At 40.5% G+C, this 21,067-nt stretch overlaps 1 protein-coding gene across 7 annotated transcripts in view; it reads right to left on the reverse strand.

The window, feature by feature from the left end:
- The window catches only part of kcnq1.2 (potassium voltage-gated channel, KQT-like subfamily, member 1.2), a 79,373-nt gene that overhangs the window by 16,028 nt on the left and 42,278 nt on the right, over positions 1 to 21,067 (reverse strand). For all 7 annotated transcript variants that reach the window (XM_056739984.1, XM_056739983.1, XM_056739981.1 and 4 more), the window contains 4 exons: positions 12,897 to 12,972; positions 11,946 to 12,040; positions 11,783 to 11,823; positions 11,106 to 11,167 (listed from right to left, as the gene is read on the reverse strand). In XM_056739984.1, coding sequence (XP_056595962.1) covers positions 11,106 to 11,167; positions 11,783 to 11,823; positions 11,946 to 12,040; positions 12,897 to 12,972 — 274 coding nt within the window. The remainder of the gene's footprint in view (positions 1 to 11,105; positions 11,168 to 11,782; positions 11,824 to 11,945; positions 12,041 to 12,896; positions 12,973 to 21,067) is intronic.

Raw genomic sequence — 21,067 nt, forward strand, 5'->3', positions numbered from 1 at the left:
AGTCATAGAGTCCAACCCTGCTGTGAATGTTATTATTAAAAATGATGTCATTATAGACATAACCTCACATGTTAGCGTGACTCAAGCAGTTCTTTAAATAAACTAACATTAAAACTAAACTTTCAAACATGCATCCTTCTCAAAGCCGTAGAAAAGCAGTTTGCTCTTGAATGTTTTGTTAAGTAAACGGCGCTTTAAAGAGCGCTCAGTGTCCGTGTGCTTCCTCGTGCTGAATCAGCATCACTGCAAACAGGAAACTTTAACAGCGCCCCCAACAATTCCCTGTGAACCCCGTGAACTCTGGGCGCGTGCCAGTCCAGCGAAATTAACAGCCTGAACCAAACACGCAAGACAAATGAAGAGCAAAGCAGTGCACCATTAGAGAAGAAAAACCTCCTCACGGCCAAACAAAATTAAAGTCTTTCATTGTCTGTCTAGTGTATCACTCTTCATGTTTAATGTTAACTTGCACTTTGATGCAAAAAAAAACTGAGCTCAAACTAGAAAATGTATGAGTGTACATGTTTGTAAAGAAAGATTTTAAAAACAAAGAATATTATTATAAATAATAGTGTTAAATTTAAAATAAGACATGGTTTTATGTTTGTTACGTTATTTTTTGCTCTTGGAGTTTATCTTCCTCTTGCCACACGATCACAGCGCAGTGAACCTTTAGAGTCGACTCTGAATCTTTAACATGTAAGGGATAATGTACAGGTAGCCGGTTGTTATCGCAGAAATAAGCCACGACTGTGGGCCGGTTGCATTAACTACTTAGACTAGTCTTACAAGTTAGTCGTCCTATTTTTTTCTTCAAGACTGTTAATAACTTCTTAAAGTAAGTTATATAAAAAGGAAGATTGGTCGAATTGAAATCTGAAAAGTAAGACCGACTGGTCTTAAATAATTGCTCGTCAGTGAGACTGCTTGTTAAGATGCAGTTTATGCAACCAGCCCGAGGTCTTGTGTCTCACTGAAGGGGTTTATTTCACGATAACAACCGGCTGCTTGTACATTATCCCACTTATTACACGGCTACTTACCACATGAGAAAACTGGACATGAAATGTAAATTTTGAAATATTTGATTAGTTCATTTTTACTGAATGCAGACCTTCCGTGAGGAAAGCCGTTTCGTTTTGGCTTTAAAGTAAGAAACGACGTTCAGATGTAACAAACATTCAATTTGTATTAATTATTTGTTATTATAGTGTCATACACTCACCTAAAGGATTATTAGGAACACCATACTAATACGGTGTTTGACCCTCTTTCTCCTTCAGAACTGCCTTAATTCTACGTGGCATTGATTCAACAAGGTGCTGAAAGCATTCTTTAGAAATGTTGGCCCATATTGATAGGATAGCATCTTGCAGTTGATGGAGATTTGTGGGATGCACGAAGCTCCCGTTCCAACACATCCCAAAGATGCTCTATTGGGTTGAGATCTGGTGACTGTGGGGGCCATTTTAGTACAGTGAACTCAATGTCATGTTCAAGAAACCAATTTGAAATGATTGGAGCTTTGTGACATGGTGCATTATCCTGCTGGAAGTAGCCATCAGAGGATGAGTACATGGTGGTCATAAAGGGATGGACATGGTCAGAAACAATGCTCAGGTAGGCCGTGGCATTTAAACGATGCCCAATTGGCACTAAGGGGCCTTAAGTGTGCCAAGAAAACATCCCCCACACCATTACACCACCACCATAAATACAATTATGAGAAATTGAAGATGTGTTCCTAATAATCCTTTAGGTGAGTGTATACGTTATTCAAAGATATATTTACATTTTATTTTGTCTAATATTAAACTGCACCTTTAAAACTGATTTGCAGCATCCGGGTTACCGTGTGTTATTAGTTTTTAGCGGTTGTTATCTGGGAATAACGAACCTGCAAATTCCGCGACTGGCCAATCAGAATCAAGCATTCCATGGAGCCGCGTAATAAGTATAAAATAACACGCATCATCTTTTACTTCAATTAAACATTTTATTAAATGTATCAAATGTAATCGATCTTACGTGATGATGCCACAAACATTTCTCCAAAATGACCGAAGACTCCAGACAGACTAGAAAGGCGAAAGAAACAGACAGAGGGCAAGAATCTGCTCACCTCACTGTGTGTGTGTGTTAGGTTTGTGCCAAACCACTACCCTCTCATTACTGTGATTTCACTTCTTCAGAGTGGCTCCACTGTGGCTCACCCCCCCACCCCACACACGTACATACACACTCACGTACGCACACACACACACACACACACACACACACACACACACACACACACCGCCCCGTCCAAGCACCCTACCATTAGAAGTCTCCCTCTGTGAACGCGCCTGGGTAATAAAGTCTAAAGCTTTAACCACATCATCACATTCTCCTGTACGATATCTCTGCCTGCTCCTGCACACATTCATGAGCATGTCATCAGGTTTACTGCGTCCTGATTGGTCGACATGATTTGGCAGACGCTTTTATCCAAAGAGACTAACATTGCATTATATTATACATTTGTTTCTTAGGATGTGCAATCCCTGGGATCGAACCCATGACCTTGGCGTTGCTGGCACCACGGTCTAACCACTGAGCTACAGGAAATGAGTTTGATATTTTCAGGAATAAAAAGAGCCATTTTTTTCTCTCTAACAAGAGTCATTTCTAGCCTAAGCAGCATTCGCTCTTATTCACTAAAGGAACGCTTCACCCCAAAATAAAAATCACATTTTGGAACAAAAGATATATTGAAGAACAACACTGAACTCCACTGTATAAACACAAAACCACTGAGACGTTTCTCAAAATGTCTTCTTTTGTGTTTCACGGATTTCCAACCACATGACAGAGAATAAGACGACAGGTCAAACTGTCCCTTTTAATCATAATCTGTCAATCATACAGGACGGAAAGGACTCAATGGTCATGTTAACAACTTTCTTTTTTTGTGCTGTATTCTTTTAGCTTGTATGTGAGAGAGACAGAACAAACAGTCTGGACACGTGACACAAATACACGTCCCTCTCTCGTATACGGCGCTGCAGGTCTCATAAAGACAGAGGAAAACACACTGGCTGTTATTGTTGTCGTGGCTAGTAGCGTATAATTTGGAGGGTGGGGTGGCGATCGGGTTTCTCTGTGACTCGTCCAGTGTTTTGTGACCGTTCTATGGAGAGAAAGGGGGTCGACCTTGAAAGTATTGTTGAAGCAAAGTAATGCAGCAGTGAAACACAAGGAGAGGTAAACCACAGCTGGCCAACACACATAATCACGCACACACACGTGGACCAAACATGCGTACACACACATGTGCACACAGACATACACAAATGCGCGTGCGCACACACATACATGCACACACACAAGCGTGCACACACACACACATGCATGCACGCGCACACACACTAATATGCAAGTTACTTTGAGTGTGTGTGTGTTCTACACTTGTGAAGTGTACTAAAGTGATGGAAAACAAGCTTGTTTTGGAAGGAAGAAGGTCTTACTGGCCCTTAAACTTCCTTCAGTGCTGAGCTTCTGAATGACTTTACATCATACGGCTCACAGATCAGATAAGACGTGGGATGAGACGCACTAAACGGCCCGTTGAGGTTCGCTCAGCCTCTTCATCAGGACACGAGATCTAAACAAATGAAATTACACACTGGAGATATTTCATTACGCTCAAACCACGCTTACATGAATGAAAACTAAACACTGAAGAGAGAGAGTGACTTTACTGACACAACCCACGTGCTTCATTCTGAACACACTGATCTGCTAAGAGCCATAAAACCTTTTTGTGGCCGAACGGGTCCATAAAGAAAAGAACTATGAAGAATTGTTTCACAAAAAACTTACTTCTAGTGGAAAGAGGTTTTTGAGACATTGAAACCTTAAGAAACAATGTAGTTCTTTAAGAACCTTTGACTGAATGTTTCTTTGGGGAACCTTTTTATGTTATGTGTAGTTATAAAGAGACGAAAAAGCACCGAATTTAGAAAAAGAAACAACAAAATAAAAGTTTATTAAAACTGAACATTACTGGGAGGAGATATTATGCGCTTCGGGCCTTCCCTGAACCCACCCCCTTCTCTCACAAAAACTCCCCCCAAAAAAATATTTACATGAGACTGTTAATACACTCAAATCATGACGATAGTTTCATCAACAATTAAAAATTAATCTTTGAAGATAAAAAAACGTTGAATGCGCATCAGACAAAACTTTTTACACCCTAATAAACTTCTGGGTTTTGTTAGATAAGTATGCACAAACTCAACCGCTGGTTAAAAAGATCCCAGAACACTTTCCCAGACCAAAGGATGAGTTCATGCCAATAAGACTTCGCACAATTTTGTAATTCAACTTTGTGTTCAAGTAGATTCACATCAAACTGTTCCAGATACTGTCTGACTGTTAGAACGGATTCCATGTCTCCAAAACAATGCACGTAAAGCACTTCCAATGATAGATGTGTATTATGTTTGTGTGTCATGTAATGATTCAGCCGTCACGCACATTGTGTTTGCTCTCTGCTGAGATTATAATCACATCAGGACGGGAACATACGTCGTCTGTATTCTGCCAGTCTGATAACCTTTGAATCAGATCTAAAGAGCCACAGTTTAGTCCAGAAGGACCGAATGTCAGAGTGTTTCCCGTCTTTGTCCAGCTTGCGCTGGTCGGCCCGAATGGAACCGCAGCCAAACGCATAAATCAACACGGAGTGACGGAGAGCGTGAATGGACGTGTGACGTGCCAAGAAACAGACTGGCACCCAGCGGGGACCTCAGCGCTGCTTTTTATTAAACTTCCTTTAATTGTGTCGTGCTCGAGTGCATTGAGTCGACTGAGACGCTCAGCAGACGCATGACGGATGCTTGACATCAATCGTACTCGTGTGACGTGTCACGGGCTCACCTGCCTCTCACATCTCTGTGTGGACGCACCCTCACCCCAGAGAGATGAGAACAACACCGTGTTTTGCCAATTACAGCTCACCTGTCTGTGGACACATTTAACACATCTGCGGGGAATACAGTGACCTTTAGGATGCAAACATGGGCGGACTGACTTGTAGGACATTCTGTCAAAGTCCAGAACGGCCGTCCCACCTACGGTGGTGACCAGGGGTGGACTGGCCATCTGGTGTCCCGTACTTTTTGCTTGGGACGGACAGACGGACGTAATATTATTAACGCAATGGCACATTACATACAACCCCAACTACCCCCGCATAGACAGGAATGTTAGAGGGCCGAATAATCCAGGGCCGATTTTGCTTCTCAGTCCGCCCCTGAACGCAAAAGAAACAGTTTTGTTTTCTGCCAGTAAACCAACAAGAAGGTTTCCTTCGGAAATGTCTTTTCTTGTAGTTGTGTACGAGTCTTTAAGTTGAATTTCAACGTCATACGGAAAGTGTTGAGATGTTGCTGAAGGACCCTGAGGATTTTACTGAAGAACAGTGAAGAGAACACACAAAGACTCATCACGAAACACACAGACATTCATTGATCGTGACGTTATAAATTGGATCAATTTATGTAAATTCAGTCGTTTGTGTCTTGTGACTATATGTAAATATCTGTCTTGTTTACAAAACTAAAGGAATAAACTGAGAGCTTTAAATAATCCACTTATAAATGTGTGCTCATTTTTACCTACCAACTGTCGCATTATGGCTGCTCGCCGGAGCTTGATTATTTACCCTATTGCAAGTCTTGTCTATGTGTACTGTGTGCTTGTTTTTCTCCCCACCTTCCTCATGTTATGCTGTATTTCCTTCTTGATACATTTCGTTGCATAGTACTTGTACATATGTAATGACAATAAAATTGAATCTCAATCTCAATTCTGCAGAGAAGTGAGACTGCCGTATATTGGGGTTTGGAAAGAAAGGGAGAAAACATGACAGAATAACACGGCGGATATCGCATTTTGCGTAAAATTAAAAAGTGACTTTTCAAAACCGACCTAATACAATATTGATTTTGGCGGAAACTCATTTTGTTTAAATGGCGTTTATCGCGTTTTGGAAGCAAATTCTTCATATTTTCTTCTAGATTTTGTGCATATTCACATTGTGTTTATAAACGCCCATTGTATATATTTAAGAAAAATATAAACATTTAATAGATGCAATTATTTCCAAATACATACATGCATGTGTACACGTATGCGTTTATAAATACAAAATGAATATGCACAGTGCACATATAATGTAAAAACAAACTTTTATTCCGGATTCGATAAATTGTGTTTTTCTCTTGCACAAAAGATGTTTATAAATAAACATATACATCCACAGACTATAAAAAGAAAAAGTTTGAACGTTTTGAAGAATGTTCATGTTTAAGAGTGATGTGTCTCTGTGATGACCTCAGAGGAACACTTTTACAACTCTCAAACTCAAAGAACTGAAGCCTGAAGAAAAACACTCAACAGTCTGCGTGGATCTCTCAACATACCAAAGTCAGCGAATAAAACTCAAACATGTCTGATCGCATCTTCTGCTCTTCACTGTAAATGATGTGTTAACCTCTGAACTCTTACTGTGTGTCAGCACTCGTCTCATTTATCCTCCTTGAGGAACAAGGAAATCTTAACATCAGAAGCGATGTTTTTTATCAAAAGAATATCTCGTGTTCAGGAAGTTGAAACGCTCCCTCTGGAGACGTCAAAGCCAGACTCGGTCTTGTTATTCTTGAATCATTCTTCAGCGTGACCACCAGATAACATGCCATGTCACGGCATCTCATCCATCTCTGCGAGTTCTCCGTGTATCACAGCGTGTGTGTGGAGAGGACGTGTGTGTCGGGATGTGTCTTTGTCAAAGGGACATAAATCAATGGGGAGCGGCGCGTCAAATCAGTCAGATCTCGTCTCTAAGATTTCTTTACGACAGGACAACATGAAATAAAGAACGTACACAGTCATTTCAGCGAGATTTGCATGAGAAGATTTGTGTCGGGTTGTGTTAAGGTGATGTCAGACATGTTTTCACACACACCGTCATGCAGAAGTTGGGTTTGAAATACTACAGAAAAACGATTTATCATGCACAGTAGGAACCTTTGGATAAAATGTAAGAATGTCTTTACGTTAAAAACACAACATCTGACAACTAACTTCAGGTTCCTCTGTCACGTAATTGTGAGCTCACAAACTGTGACAGATGTGCTTGTGCTTTAAAACCACTGCCAGTTGTTTTGTTGTCATTCATATGTTTTAAACTCTTATAGGTGCTAAACTCTGGTGTCTTGTGTTCATGCCTTAAACAATAGTGTGTATCATCCAGATGTCTGCGTTTATATGACTCAAGTGTGTGTGTGTGTGTCTGTGTGTGTGTGTGTGTGTGTGTGTGAGCGAGTGTGCGTGTGGGTCAGTCAGTTCATTCACCTTTTGCCCTGAGGCCAAAGAACCACCAATTGCCTTGTTACGACAAGTCTCTCTCCCTCACTCTCTCTTTCCCTTACTCGCTCATTCACTCACTCCCTTACTCATTGGCTCGCTCGCTCACTACCATATTTCACTCACTCACTTGCATTCTCTCTCTTTTCCTTACTCGCTCATTCACTCTCGTTTCTTCATGACAGCTGAGCTTAAAAACTGCAGTTTACAAATGCTTCTGAGCAAACAGAAAACGACATGTAACAAAACGTGTGTGTTCATTAGCAGACCACTTACGGCACATCATAATGACATTCAACATATTTACTTTACATCACTGTGGTTGTTTGGCTGCTAGACCGTATTTCTTTTTTCCTCTCTGGTTGTAGGTCTACATATATTTAGGATACTATTTTCTAAGCAAGTAATATTTTTTAAATGATATGTACTATTTTTTTATATTTTACTAGCAGATTTACATCAATTAACTAAAGTAAGTAAATATACTCCATGGCCGAACTATTAATAACAATATTATAACTTAAAGGATAAATGACTTTTATTTTGAGGGGTTCCCGCAAAAGGGTGTTTGACGGAAGCTTCCTCGTTGTGAAACGCGAACGCTGAATGCTGCACAAACACAACCATCTCTTTCACTCATAAACACGCAAAACAAGCAGATTACAAATACATTGCAGAAATCCTATGGCCCTAGATATTAGGGCTGCAACAACGAATCGATAAAATCGATAAAAATCGATTAGTAAAAAAGTTGTCAACGAATTTCATTATCGATTCGTTGTGTCGCGCGACGCGGAGACGTTTGGTTATTAAAAAAAAAAACTTTATTTGAGCGCGGAGCGGAGTGAACACACTCGGTCTCTCTCGCGCACTGATGCTAGCAGAGTTTGGCGCCTCATAGACAGGGCGGAGCAAAAATAAAAAAACGAGCGGAGGAAAGATACATGACGGAGGCAGAGAAATCAGCGCGACCCAAGTCATCATAGGTGCGGGAGCATTTCACACTAAATAAACAGAAAAACTGTGTTAACTACAAAATATGCAAAAGCGACATGGCACGGGAGCACCACGGCAATGATCCAGCACCTGAAACTCAAACATGTTGGAGTCTTTGATGAGGAGGAAGGGAGTTCAACAGCAGGTTAAGTCACTACAGAATCCTACTTTTGTTCCGTTTCGAAGTGAAGAACGTGATGTCTCTGGTGCTGGTGCTGGTGTTTATTCGTTATCCAGATTGACAAGCATCACAAGTTAGCATTAGCTCGTTTGCATTGTAAGAGTAAAAGCACGTTTTTATTCACTCGCCTTTTTTGGACCATTCATTTATCAATCTGTTGTCATGTATAGCTACACTGCAAAACTTCCTTAGTAATTTTGTCTAATTTCCAGTCCAAATATGTAAAAAATCTTAAATCAAGATTACTAGACAAGAAAATTGATTGATGCTTAAAACTTCTGTTTGAAATTATATCTCATTAAGATTATTTTTGTACCCCATTGGCAGATCATTTTTCTTGCTTTAAGCAAACAATCACTTAATTTGAGGTTGTTTTTCAGAAAACAAGACATAATTTCTTATGCTTTTTCATGTGTCTAGTACATGTTTCTTGATGTAAGATTTTTTTTAAATTTGGACTGACAACAGGACAAAACTACTAAGTTAGAAAGCAATTTTTGCAGTGTATATTCTGTGCTTTCTCCCATATAGGTTATTATTGACAAATATATTTGTGTGTGTTGTACTTTTTAATTTAATTTTAAAGTTCTTTTATAGCTCTTGGTCATCTTAAGCTTTGTTAAAATGTGGTGTATAAATGAAGCTTGCACTTACTACAATGATGGTAGTAATTGAATGAATAAGCTTCAAGTGAATTTGAGAGAGAGAGTGTGTGTGTGTGTGTCAGTGTTTGTCAGTGTGTGCGTCTGCAAAGGTGTGTGCGTCTGCGAGTGTGTGCATCTGCGAGTGTCTGTCTGCAGTGTAGTGTAGAGAACAAGTTCTTACATTCAAACCTAATCCTGTTAAGTTTTCTGATTTGTATTGTTCTTTAGTTTTTATAAATTATTTATTGTTCTGGCAGCTCAGGTGGCACTTTTATTAAAAAAAGTCTATATATTTGGCAGATGTAAAGCATACATGTGTATGTTTTTTGTGTTAGTCCATTTTTATTTGATTTTATTATTTTTATAACAGCTCAGGGATGTTCAAGGAGCAACATGCTTGTGCACTTTCTAAAGATTTTAGTTCTGTTTTTGAATAAAGGGTTGGAAATGAATGCTTTTCTTGGTTTTTGTTTTTATCCGATTCATCGATTAATCGAAAAAATTACTTAAAGATTAATCGATTATTAAAATAATCGTTAGTTGCAGCCCTACTAGATATCACACAAACTTCGGCCATTCGGACATTATTCAGGGATGGAAAATGCAGCAGCCTCTAATTCGCCACAGAGATAAAACAACGCAAGTATCGATAACAGTATTCTTTGTCGTGACGCTTATCCATACACTGGTATCAACCCAATTATGTATCGGTTCTCGGTAACCATCCCTAATCATAACCGTATTAAACATCTTGATAAATACACAATGTTACTAAAGACACAATCAGACATCAGTCACTCCTGAGCGGATTTTCTACTAAAGATCAGCCGTCACACTTCTCCTCTGTAAAAGCCTCAAATCTCCCCATCACAGTCTGGCTTCCTCTCCAGAGAAAAACAAACAGAGGAGCTGCCCGGAGTGAGGTGAATGATGGAGCTGTCGGCCGGAGGTCTCTGATAGCATCAACTGTGTGTGTGTCTGTGCAGGAGACAAACTGATAACACAGTAAACTCTGGACGCTTTACTGTCATTGTGTGCAAAGCAAAACAAAATCACAGACATTGTGTCGGCTTTACAACACTCCCTGATATGAAAGCACTTCTGAACGTGATATTTCTTTCACGCAACAGCTCTAAAATCGAGGAGACATGTGATTCACAATATGTTTAGCTGTGTTTTTAAAAAAAATGTTGTTTAAATTTAGTGTTAGAAGCCGACAAAGACAGATCGTCCAATCAGATCACAGATCCCAGAAAAAAACGCTGTAAGACGCCACATTTTTAAAACAGTTTAGGGGTGTTACAATATATCGTATAAGTATTGTAAATCGCAATAAAAAAGATTATGATGCGTATTGTAGAATTGGGCAATGTATTACTAGATTAAATAATTTTTTATGTTAGAATTTTGATTGATTTTTAAGTAACAGATCTATTCAGTTTTTCATTGGACACAAAAATGGTTGAATTAAATCTTGAATATTCTTAATTCTTCAACAACAACAACAAGAAACGAATGTTAATACAATTTTTTTTTGTGCATCGTATTGAAACGTGAGCCGAGCGTATCGGTACACCCCTAAAAACCAGTCCAAAGTTAAAAAAGATCATGAAAGTAAAAGACGTGTATTTGTCTACATACGTACATCTAAGGGTGCGTTTACATTACACTGAGAACCAATCACAATGTGTCCTTGACTTCCTCTGGATCAGGACACGCTGAGTGGATGACATTCTGTTCACAAGCGCGTTTACACTTGTCTTTTCAATGTGTATGTGGACAACATCCAGATACAGATCGCGTGTTAATGCCAAATGTAAACGCGACCTAAGTGATGTCTGAGAGTTTGAACGTGATGTTATCTACTGTACCTTATCTTCCAGACGGATCAGTCGGGCTCCAACTGTGTGATATTCTTTATCCACACCTTTCTCTGGAATCACATTAACATACATGAAGCATGTTACACAAGATCCACACGGATTCAATGTTTAAAAAGCTCTTTTACAAATACAGAAGCGGTGTGTTTTGACTACCGTCATTGTTTAAATGTGACTCTTTCTTCAACACAAAAGAAGATATTTTGAGAAATGTCTCGGGTAGTTGTGTGTTCATACAATGGAAGTCAATGGAGTTTATTGTTGTTCGATGATCAACTTTTCTTCAAAATATCTTCTTTGTGTTCTAATGAAGAAAGTTAGTCATACAGGTTTGACATAACATAACTGGCATTTTCTTAACAATAAAATTGCACTTTTTTATGATTTGCTTTTTCACTATGAACACGAACAGGTGTGGATTGACAGTGTTCATACATATATCAATCATAAAACATTATAATATGAAATGAGGTGATTTGTAATCTACTTTCAGTTTTCGTCTTTTGATTGACCGCAGAGGAAGATTTGAGGTCTGAAGGTTACAAAGCGTTTAATTTCCAAACGCTTTCCATCACGTGTTTCCCTTCAATCCGCACTTGATACGGGACCAATAAAAAGTTACAGCAGCCACCGGCACCGCTTTACTGGAATGTTTTCTTTTCCTTTACCTGGCAGGAACATTCCCGGTTTCCCCAACGTGTGATCCAACCTGCGAGAGGAAAAACAGCAGGAAACTGTGAAATACACAGCAATTGTTGGGAAACTCTGTCCACAGGGTTCATACGGAGGGGCCGAGGAGGGGGTCATGGTGACGTGGCGAGGTCATCTCACCTTCTCTGGAGTTCTTTGATGCGGACCATCATGTTGAGATGCCCCTGTGAATACTGCTCGATCACGTCTCGCACGTCGTACGGTTTCCTCGCTTGCTGTGGGACAGAGACGGAGTCGGTGAGCGCTATTGTCATCATGGCCGACTGTGTTGTGCTCCCCTGGGTCACTGACTTCCGTGTTTTGTGACGACATCTCGCTTTAACTCAATAACAACAATAGCGAAGGTATGGAGCAGGTGTCCAACAAACAAAACTAAAAGTCAACTGAAAACGTCAAACAAAATACAGACATACTATTAAAACAATCTTTTTCATTTTCATATCTGTATTTGGTTTCGTGTTTAGTTTTCCATTTGATTGTTGAAAAGTATTGATGGTTAATTGTATGTTTGAAAAATATCGTCAGTTTTTTCATGGTTCACTTCTGTTTATTGGTCCGTCTCTAAATGACGACACACATTCTATCAACACAACAAGGGAACTTTTTCCCCTCTCATTTTGAAAATACAGTCTTAAATTTCAGAATAATTTAAAACAATGGAGCGTGGCTTCGTCTTTCTCTGTGATTTTATTGGATGTATAAAAACAGCCGTTGCATTTTTTTAAAGGAACTGGCAGCAGAGTGATAGGTGAAGGCGAGGAGTTAACGGATGCTCCGCCCAAGCCATCAAACATTGGTCATTTAAGATGGATAGTTATTACAGGAAGGAAGTGCTTTATTAGATTTTAACTGAAGAATATGAGCGCACATGAATTGTAAAAAGTAAATGACCCACATTGATCAACTATTTACACCAAACGCTGTGATATTTCAAGAAAAAATGGGCATCGTCATTTTTCACTTCGCTGGGACTTTAATAGTTCAACAACATTTACAAATGAAATCTGATGTTGTCATTCATGTTTCAGTGCACATTTGTATTTTATTTTCAAAACGGATTTCTCATCGTACCTGAAATTTCCGTCGAGCCACAAAGTACTGCATCCTCCTGATGACCTTGATGGCAGATTTGTGTGCGTGAGAAAGTCTGAAGAGAACAAAACAAACAAACACACGGGTCAGAACTGCCAAGCCGGCCTGCAGTAAACGTGTGTGTGTGTGTACGTGGCAGCACAACACACACTGAGACTCTCCAAATGAACTCTGGGAGTGCATTCTGGGGTTTTTGGCTGAAGTTCTCTGTTATTTCCACCGTAGAAAATGGCCCTGCCAAAGTTTATACCCAGAAATACATGCAGCAGTAATGCAGTCAGCTGGAAAAACAAACTGCATTTCTGCACAGATAACACAAACACTTAAGACTAGATAACAAGCTTCAGACCAAAACGAATCTCAAAAACACGTCTGGAGTCTAAACGGCTTTAGTGTAGAGCTCGTCTGAGCATTTATCAATGACCCGGAGGAGACACTCTGACCTTAAAGTGACAGTAAATCATCACACAACTCGGTGTCTGGAACGAGTGTGTGAGTGTGTTTGCGTGCGTGTGTGAGTGGGTGAGTATGTGTGTGAGTGGGTGTTATTGTGTGTGTGCGCGTGTGTGAGTATGTGTGCGTGTGTGTGAGTATTTCTGTGTGTGCGTGTGTGAGTGTGTGTGTTGTTTGTGATAGTGTGTGGGCGTGGGTGTGATATGTCAACAAAGTGTGTCAAACTGAGCTTAGATTTGTCTCGCCTGCGATCAAAAGTCAATATTATTGACGATCTCAATATCAACTCAAACATTTCTCGTCACATTTACTCAAATCCACATAATTTGACCTCTAAAATCCACCTCCAGACTCTTTGTGTGTTTCAACTCTCATTTGATTCTCTTTCTATCTCTCTTGAGGGAAACATGAGACTTAAATGAAACACAACTGAGAACTTCATCAAATCTCCAGAGCGACCTATGAGCGATAACATTCTTTTGGGAGAAAAACATTGTATTCATGTCCACCCATGTTTCTTCAGGCCTGTGCTGGAGGGATATCAGAAGTGTGAGCACACACGTGTGTTGTTGATACCGTGTGTGTGTCTGAAGTAGAGACATCAGTGATGCTTAGAGCGCAACAACCGCTGGACCGTCAGCGACACACTCTTCAGAATCTCACAGGACAGAAGAAGGTGTCACATCCTCCTGATAACAACTCAAATATACGTCACAAACACATCCGTCCTGAAGAGAATAAGCCCCAGACGGGCGACGATTCATCTGAGCTCGAGTCTGCTGTGATAAAACACACAGAGACGTCCCTGATCTGTTCTGCGTGAGACACGCTTGTTCTGAGCGCAGGTCCACAAACAGAGACGTCGTAATGAGAGGCGGGACGGCCGGACAAAAGCCCCCAGCAGCACTGACACAGACCGTAAAACATGCAGATCAAAGCCACGTCTGCCGTCCTCCCCTCTCATCCAGAGCACGAACAAGAAACACACAATATGACATCCAGAGCGGGTACGAGTCTCTGAACACAACACCACTGGAGAAAAACACAAAACACACAATGTTCATCACAGATGCACGTGCAAGAGATTTAAAGTGATAATTTATCATCGATCTTCCAGTTGGTTCTGATGAACACAGAGAAAGATATTTATACGAACGCTTTTGACCAGACTAAACTTTACCCCCCATTGACTCCCGTAGTAGCAAAAAATACTTTATATTTTTTTGTTCTGTAGAACACAAAAGAAGATATTTTGAAGAATGTAGTACAGCACACACTTCTGGGGCACTTTTGACCACCATTGTATTTTTTCCTACTGTGGGAGTCAATGGGGTGAAAGATCTGTCTGGTTATGAGCATTCTTCCAAATATCTTTGTCTGTGTTCATCAGAACAAAGACATTAACACACATTTGGAACAACTTGAAGGTGAGACAGATTTTGCTTTTTTGGGTGAAGTATCCCTTTAACACGATTACTGAACACAACAAACGGCTTGTTCGGCAAGAAACTTTTTTTAGGTTTACACTTTATAATCTCAGCCGATTAGGCCTGTCGCGATAACAACTTTGTGTTTGGCGATTAACTGCATCAGAAATAATTGCGATAGTCGATACTATTGTCATTTATAAATATTTTATGCCACTGATTAAGTAATGACATAATATTGCAAGTACACCCTTTTACAGAACAAAGACCTTTAATTATAATATTTGGACATTGAACTGGAGTGTAAATATTAAAATCAATAAAGCAGACACTTCCGGTTCTCAATTATAATTGGTTCATTTCTGTTACAAGCTCTTGATATGTGAACCATGGAGACGGCAGCAGGATTGTATGTCATAATGTGGCGGTTTAAAATCCATTTGCCCAAATGAGCAATGAAAACAACGTCTCTTTATCGGGAATGAAGGTGTATTCATACATGTGACGTGTCATATTTAACTTAACTGTCTGTAAGACCTCTCTCAAACTCCAAATGCGGCTTTTGTTTTAAATAAGCTGTGTTACTGTTTTCGTTAGCTCTGTATTTAAATAGAAGAGCGTCTTGTTCATGCGCTCCTTTGTTTTCATATCGGAGTGGGAGGTTTGCAGCTGTGACACCAGTCGAGTACTATTCTGAACTGGCTTTATTCATCAGGATAACACAATATAACCGATTGTGCGTGCGCTTGTGATTGTGTGGGTGTGCGAGCTCCGGGTTTGACACACAGAGAAAGCGCAATACAATGTTTTCATCTAAACAATGCATATATAAACACAATGCCGATATATTTCATCACCAAAAACTATCGACGTCAAGTTTATATATCGTTTTCTCTAATCCAGATTGTTTTACAGACTCTTCATGTCTCACTTGATTCTCTTTTTCGTTCTCCTGCACGATTGGAGGACAAACATCCGAGTTGATTCTCAAATGAAAACTCCATCAAATCTTTTAAACCAGGTATTAAAGAGCAACCCATGAGCAAGAACGTTCTCCGTAGAGCGAATGAAGCGTGATTCTCGTAAAGTCTTCAGTTTGGCTGCTTCAGAGACTCTTGGATGAGAAAGTGCTGACTGAGATCATGAGCCAGAAGCTCACGGTGATGCGTGCCAGAGGTTTTCTCTTTACCTCTCTCGCTGTAAGTGTAAATCTCATCTTATCTCTCTCTAACTACATTTCCATGCATTTGGCAGAAGCTTTTATCCAGAGAGTGCATTACAAGATACACATCTGATCAGTATTTCTTCTCTCGGGATCAAACACGACCTTTACCCTTTGAATGTAATCCTCTCTCTTTGTTGTTTTTGTAAGTTACTACTGTAAAAAAAACCCACAATCAACTGATATTAAATCACAAAACTCATCCGAACGATTCATTTCTGAATCAGTCTAATATGACTCTGGAAATTGAGAGTTGTACATCATCTGAAAGCTGAATAATGAAGCTCTCTATTGATGTTTGGGTTGGACAATATATGGCGGAGATACAGACGTTTATTACTCTGGAATCTGAGGGTAAAAAATCTAAACATTGAGAAAATCGGTATTAAAGTTGTCCGTCAGATGAGCTGAAGCAGGCCATCCACTCACAAAAATAAAGTTTTGATATATTTAGGGTTGGAAATTTACAAAATATCTTCATGGAACATAACCTTTACTTAATATCCTAATGATTTTTGGCATAAAAGAAAAATCAATCATTTTGAAAAATGTTCCCGTGCTACTGAAGACTGGTTTTGTGATCACATGTGGTCACGTTTAGTTCAAATCTGGTGGAGTGCGGTGTTGTGAGTGTGGCGGTCCGAAGGTCTCATTTCTTTCTCGCAGGAAGAGGAAGTGACTGTTGACCCCTGAAGGCATAAACAATGAGTCTAAAACACAGGTTGTGTTCGAAAGCCTTTGGGCACGTGGTAAAAAGAGACCATTACATTACACACGGTAACAGAAGCACGGATTACACAACAACACGCAATCCAACCCTCAACATAAACACTAACAATGAATGAAAGATGTCAGCGCAGTTCACATGACGACGTGTTAAGAATAAGCTTTAACCCAGTTCACACAGAGACAGATAAAAGTGTGTGAACGTGTGTATTGAGTTACTCCTGCAACACAATCAACGCTGGCTTTATGATTCATGCGTTAATATGACTGTGACCTGTTTACACGGATTACACGTGTTCAAGTATTTATTTATATAAGCCTGTCGAGGGATCCGGCTTATTCAGATCCGTCAAATACAGATAAAATCTGTAAGCATTCACTCACCTGTATGAATTTAAAAGTTCATGTTAAATGGGACGTTTTTGTTTATTTTGGGATTATGTATAGTTTTAAGTTCTCTTTTGTTTTATGCTCTCGGCAGAGAAGAGCGTGACGGACCGAAGGACGTGATAGTGGGGCCTAAAACTCATTTTTGTTGTATGTCACCCTTTGTGAACTGTACAGTCAATTGTTTTCCAGCCTCCCCAAATAATTTATAATCTTAAACTTAACATTTCAATTAGACCAAAAACATATTCAGTTATACAGTGTTGAAACGTCAATTATTTTGGTTAGTGGTCTTTTTGATTGCACAACATTACATTTCTATAGTTCATCTTCGGTCCCCCCAGGGGCCCACGCAGTGTTGGGTAAGTTACTCTGAGAAAGAAATTCATTACTAGTTACTTATTACATATTCAATAGTGTAATTAGATTACTGTACAAATGACTCTCTCCAATAAGTCCTTTATTACTTTCTATGTCTTGTGATTCAAGGATAGACGTGAAACGGCTCTTTTAATTCATTCCGATAAATAATAAAATTACATAAAGTAATATTATTATCTGACTAAAGTGATAGTTAAACATTAAACCACAGATTATATAGTGAGACTTTGAATTTTTGTGCACAGAGTATTAAGTTTAATTACTTCAGAATCCTCTGTAATTGAATTGCAGATTTTTTTTTTCCCCTTAATTTATTTCTTTTAAGGGAAATTAAATTAAATGAAAGTAACTCATCACTTAGGAACTAGTTACACCCAACACTGAGCCCACGACCCCGTTTGAGAACCACTGGCCTAAAAAGGCGTTCAGCTTGGTTTAGTTTATTGAATCGGCTCCCCGTTGAGAGGCCAAACTCAAAAACACCCATTCAGACGTCCAGGATTCTCTAAGAACTTATTCTTTCAGGATTGTTGTAGCCACTCTGTGCTAAATGGGGCAAAGACGTAGAACGGCTCTCTCTCTCTCTCTCTCTCTCTCTCTCTCTCCCTTCTCTCTCTCTCTCTCTCTCCCTTCGCTCTCTCTCTCTCTCTCTCTCCCTTCTCTCTCTCCCTTCTCTCTCTCCCTTCTCTCTCTCTCTCTCTCTCTCTCTCTCTGTCTCTCTCTCTGTCTCTCTCTCTCTCTCTCTCTCTCTCTCTCTCTCTCTCTCCCTTCTCACTCTCTCTCTCATTTGGCCCATGATCCCCCGACTGACTCCTGTCAGAGGAGATAGAGGTGATGTCCTACACCTGCAGAAACCAGCGCTCTCTTTTAAGAACTGACTGAATGCAGGACACCCGAGCAGCGTGTGTGTGTGTGTGTGTGTGTGGACTGATGTGTTTTCAGTGTCTGTGTGTGTGTGTGTGTGTGTGTGTGTGACAGGAGGAAAAGCCAGAGGAAGCAGTGAAAGGGAGGACGGCCTGGCAGCAGATCGTTTTTGGCAGCGGGAACGCGGCCGAGGAGAAAAACGAGGGAAGGAAAGAGAAGGGAAAGCAAAATGATGACTGAGAGTTTATCTTCTCCCTGAAGCCCTCAAGATGTGAGAGGACACAACATACGCGCACAAACAGACACACAAACAAAGAAACAGACAGACTCTCTCACACACACACAAATACACACTCTCTCTCGCTCTCACACAATCAAACACACACACACTCACTCTCTATCCCTCTTACACACACACACAAACACACACACAGAGACAGATACACAAAAACATTGATACTGACGCACACACAAACAGACATTCACTCTCTCTCCCTCTCAAAGACCCACACACACAAACAGATACACACTCACTCTCTCTCCCTCTCACAGACCCACACACATATACACACACACACACCTCATCTGTAAGTCGCTTTGGATAAAAGCGTCTGCTAAATGGCTAAATGATCTAAATGACACACACACACAAAAACATTGACAGTCACTCACACAAACAGACACAGACGCCCACAGACACACACACGTGCGCACACACGCACACACACACAGACACACGCACACAGACACACAAAAACATTGACAGTCACTCACACAAACAGAAACAGACGCGCACAGACACGCGCACAGACACACACGCACACACATGGGCGCGCACGCATGCACGCACACACATGGGCGCGCACGCATGCACGCACGCACGCACACAAACACACACACACACACAAACACATACACACGTGTGCGCACACACGCAGACACACAGACGCACACACGTGTGCGCACACACACACACGCGTGCACGCACACGCACACAATCTCTCCCTCTCAAACATGCACGCAAACACACACAAACACACACTCTCTCCCTCTCAAACATGCACGCAAACACACACAGATACACAAAAACATTGACACACACTCGCACAAACAGACACGCACATAAACAAACAAACACACACACATAAAAACAATGACACTCACACAAAAATACACACAAGCACAGAGACACACTCTCTCTTTCACACACATGTATGCACACATATGCGCACAAGCACACACACACACACACACACACACACACACACACAGGCACACAGGCACACACACACACACATAGTATGAATCGGTCTTTGTCCCAAAAGATGATAAATGGAGCAAAGCCAAAAATGATCAAAGACACTTGAAATAAGTTATTGGAAACAAAACATTCAATGCCATTTTATTGCTGACAACAAATGTTTATGAGAACATTTATTTGGCTATAAAGTTTCCTGCACACAACAGCAAGTCTGACACACACACAAACAGACTAACACACAGACTTGAACGCTGTACACTCCAAAACACTCTCTCTCTCTCTCACACCCTCTCTCTCTCACCACTTTAGTCACATGATGATTTAAATATACAGTAGACTTCTCACTCCTTCTGTTGTGCATGTTAATGTCAAATAAGGATCAACCTTCGCAAAAATGAAAGGATTGTTTTTTTAAACCCTGCATCTCACGAGTGCTGCGTGTGTGTTAGTTTGGTTATTTTCAGCTGATCTGGTCACAGCTGTTGCTCATACGACAGAACCACAAAACTGTTAGCAGGGTAATATTTCTGAAAATCCAGGTCACGGCGTTTACCAGCCCATGATGATATAGCGTTCAGTAAGAGCTCACGGTTATTATTCACTTACGTTGTGTTTTTACAGATCGGGTGACCGGGGACACAGAGTTCACAGCGGGAAAGAAAGACGGAAAGAAAGAAAGATGATCTCCATGTTTTCACGGGCAACGGGAATAAATTTGAGAAAGCGACCTCTTTAGGATTTCTCCACGACCCCGGCCAAAAGACGCCAGAGTCTCCGAGCGTCACGGTCTGATCCTGTAACCTCTGGCTGTATATAACCAGCGGCTGGATATCCAAACATAAATCATGAACGTCTTTAACCACATAAAGAACAGAAGAGAGAGAGAGATGGATGAGAGTGAGAAACAGATCATTTCATCAGGCTAAATGAGCTTTAGAAAGGTAGAAAGGTTTGTGTGATGGTTTGGTTTAGGGCAGTAAAAAAATATCATCAGCTCAGTATACAAACAATAGAAGTGTACGGCACACACACCAACACATGTGTGTGAGGTTCATGCATTCACTGTGAATGTAAATTAAATTCAAACGATAATGATTCATCCTGTTTGCTTTGTTTTGCTGGGTATAGAGATCTGAGTTCACATGAGCGTGTTCGATGAAATGAAACGTCTCTAAAACTAACAGCAGGTCCACACAGAACTCTATGTCTCAGAATCAGACTGGAGGTCAGTCATAACATTCATCACACACTGCCGAGACGCGCGCGCGCGCACACACACACACACGCGCACGCACACACACACACACACAGCTATCTGTATGAGGACATACATTGATGCAATACAATCTCTAGCCCCTTACCCTAACCATCAGAAGTGAGTAACTGACCCTAAACCTGACCTAAACCTGATTATAACCTAAACCTGATT

Source organism: Triplophysa dalaica, chromosome 24 (assembly GCF_015846415.1).
Source record: "Triplophysa dalaica isolate WHDGS20190420 chromosome 24, ASM1584641v1, whole genome shotgun sequence".
Classification (NCBI taxonomy): domain Eukaryota; kingdom Metazoa; phylum Chordata; class Actinopteri; order Cypriniformes; family Nemacheilidae; genus Triplophysa; species Triplophysa dalaica.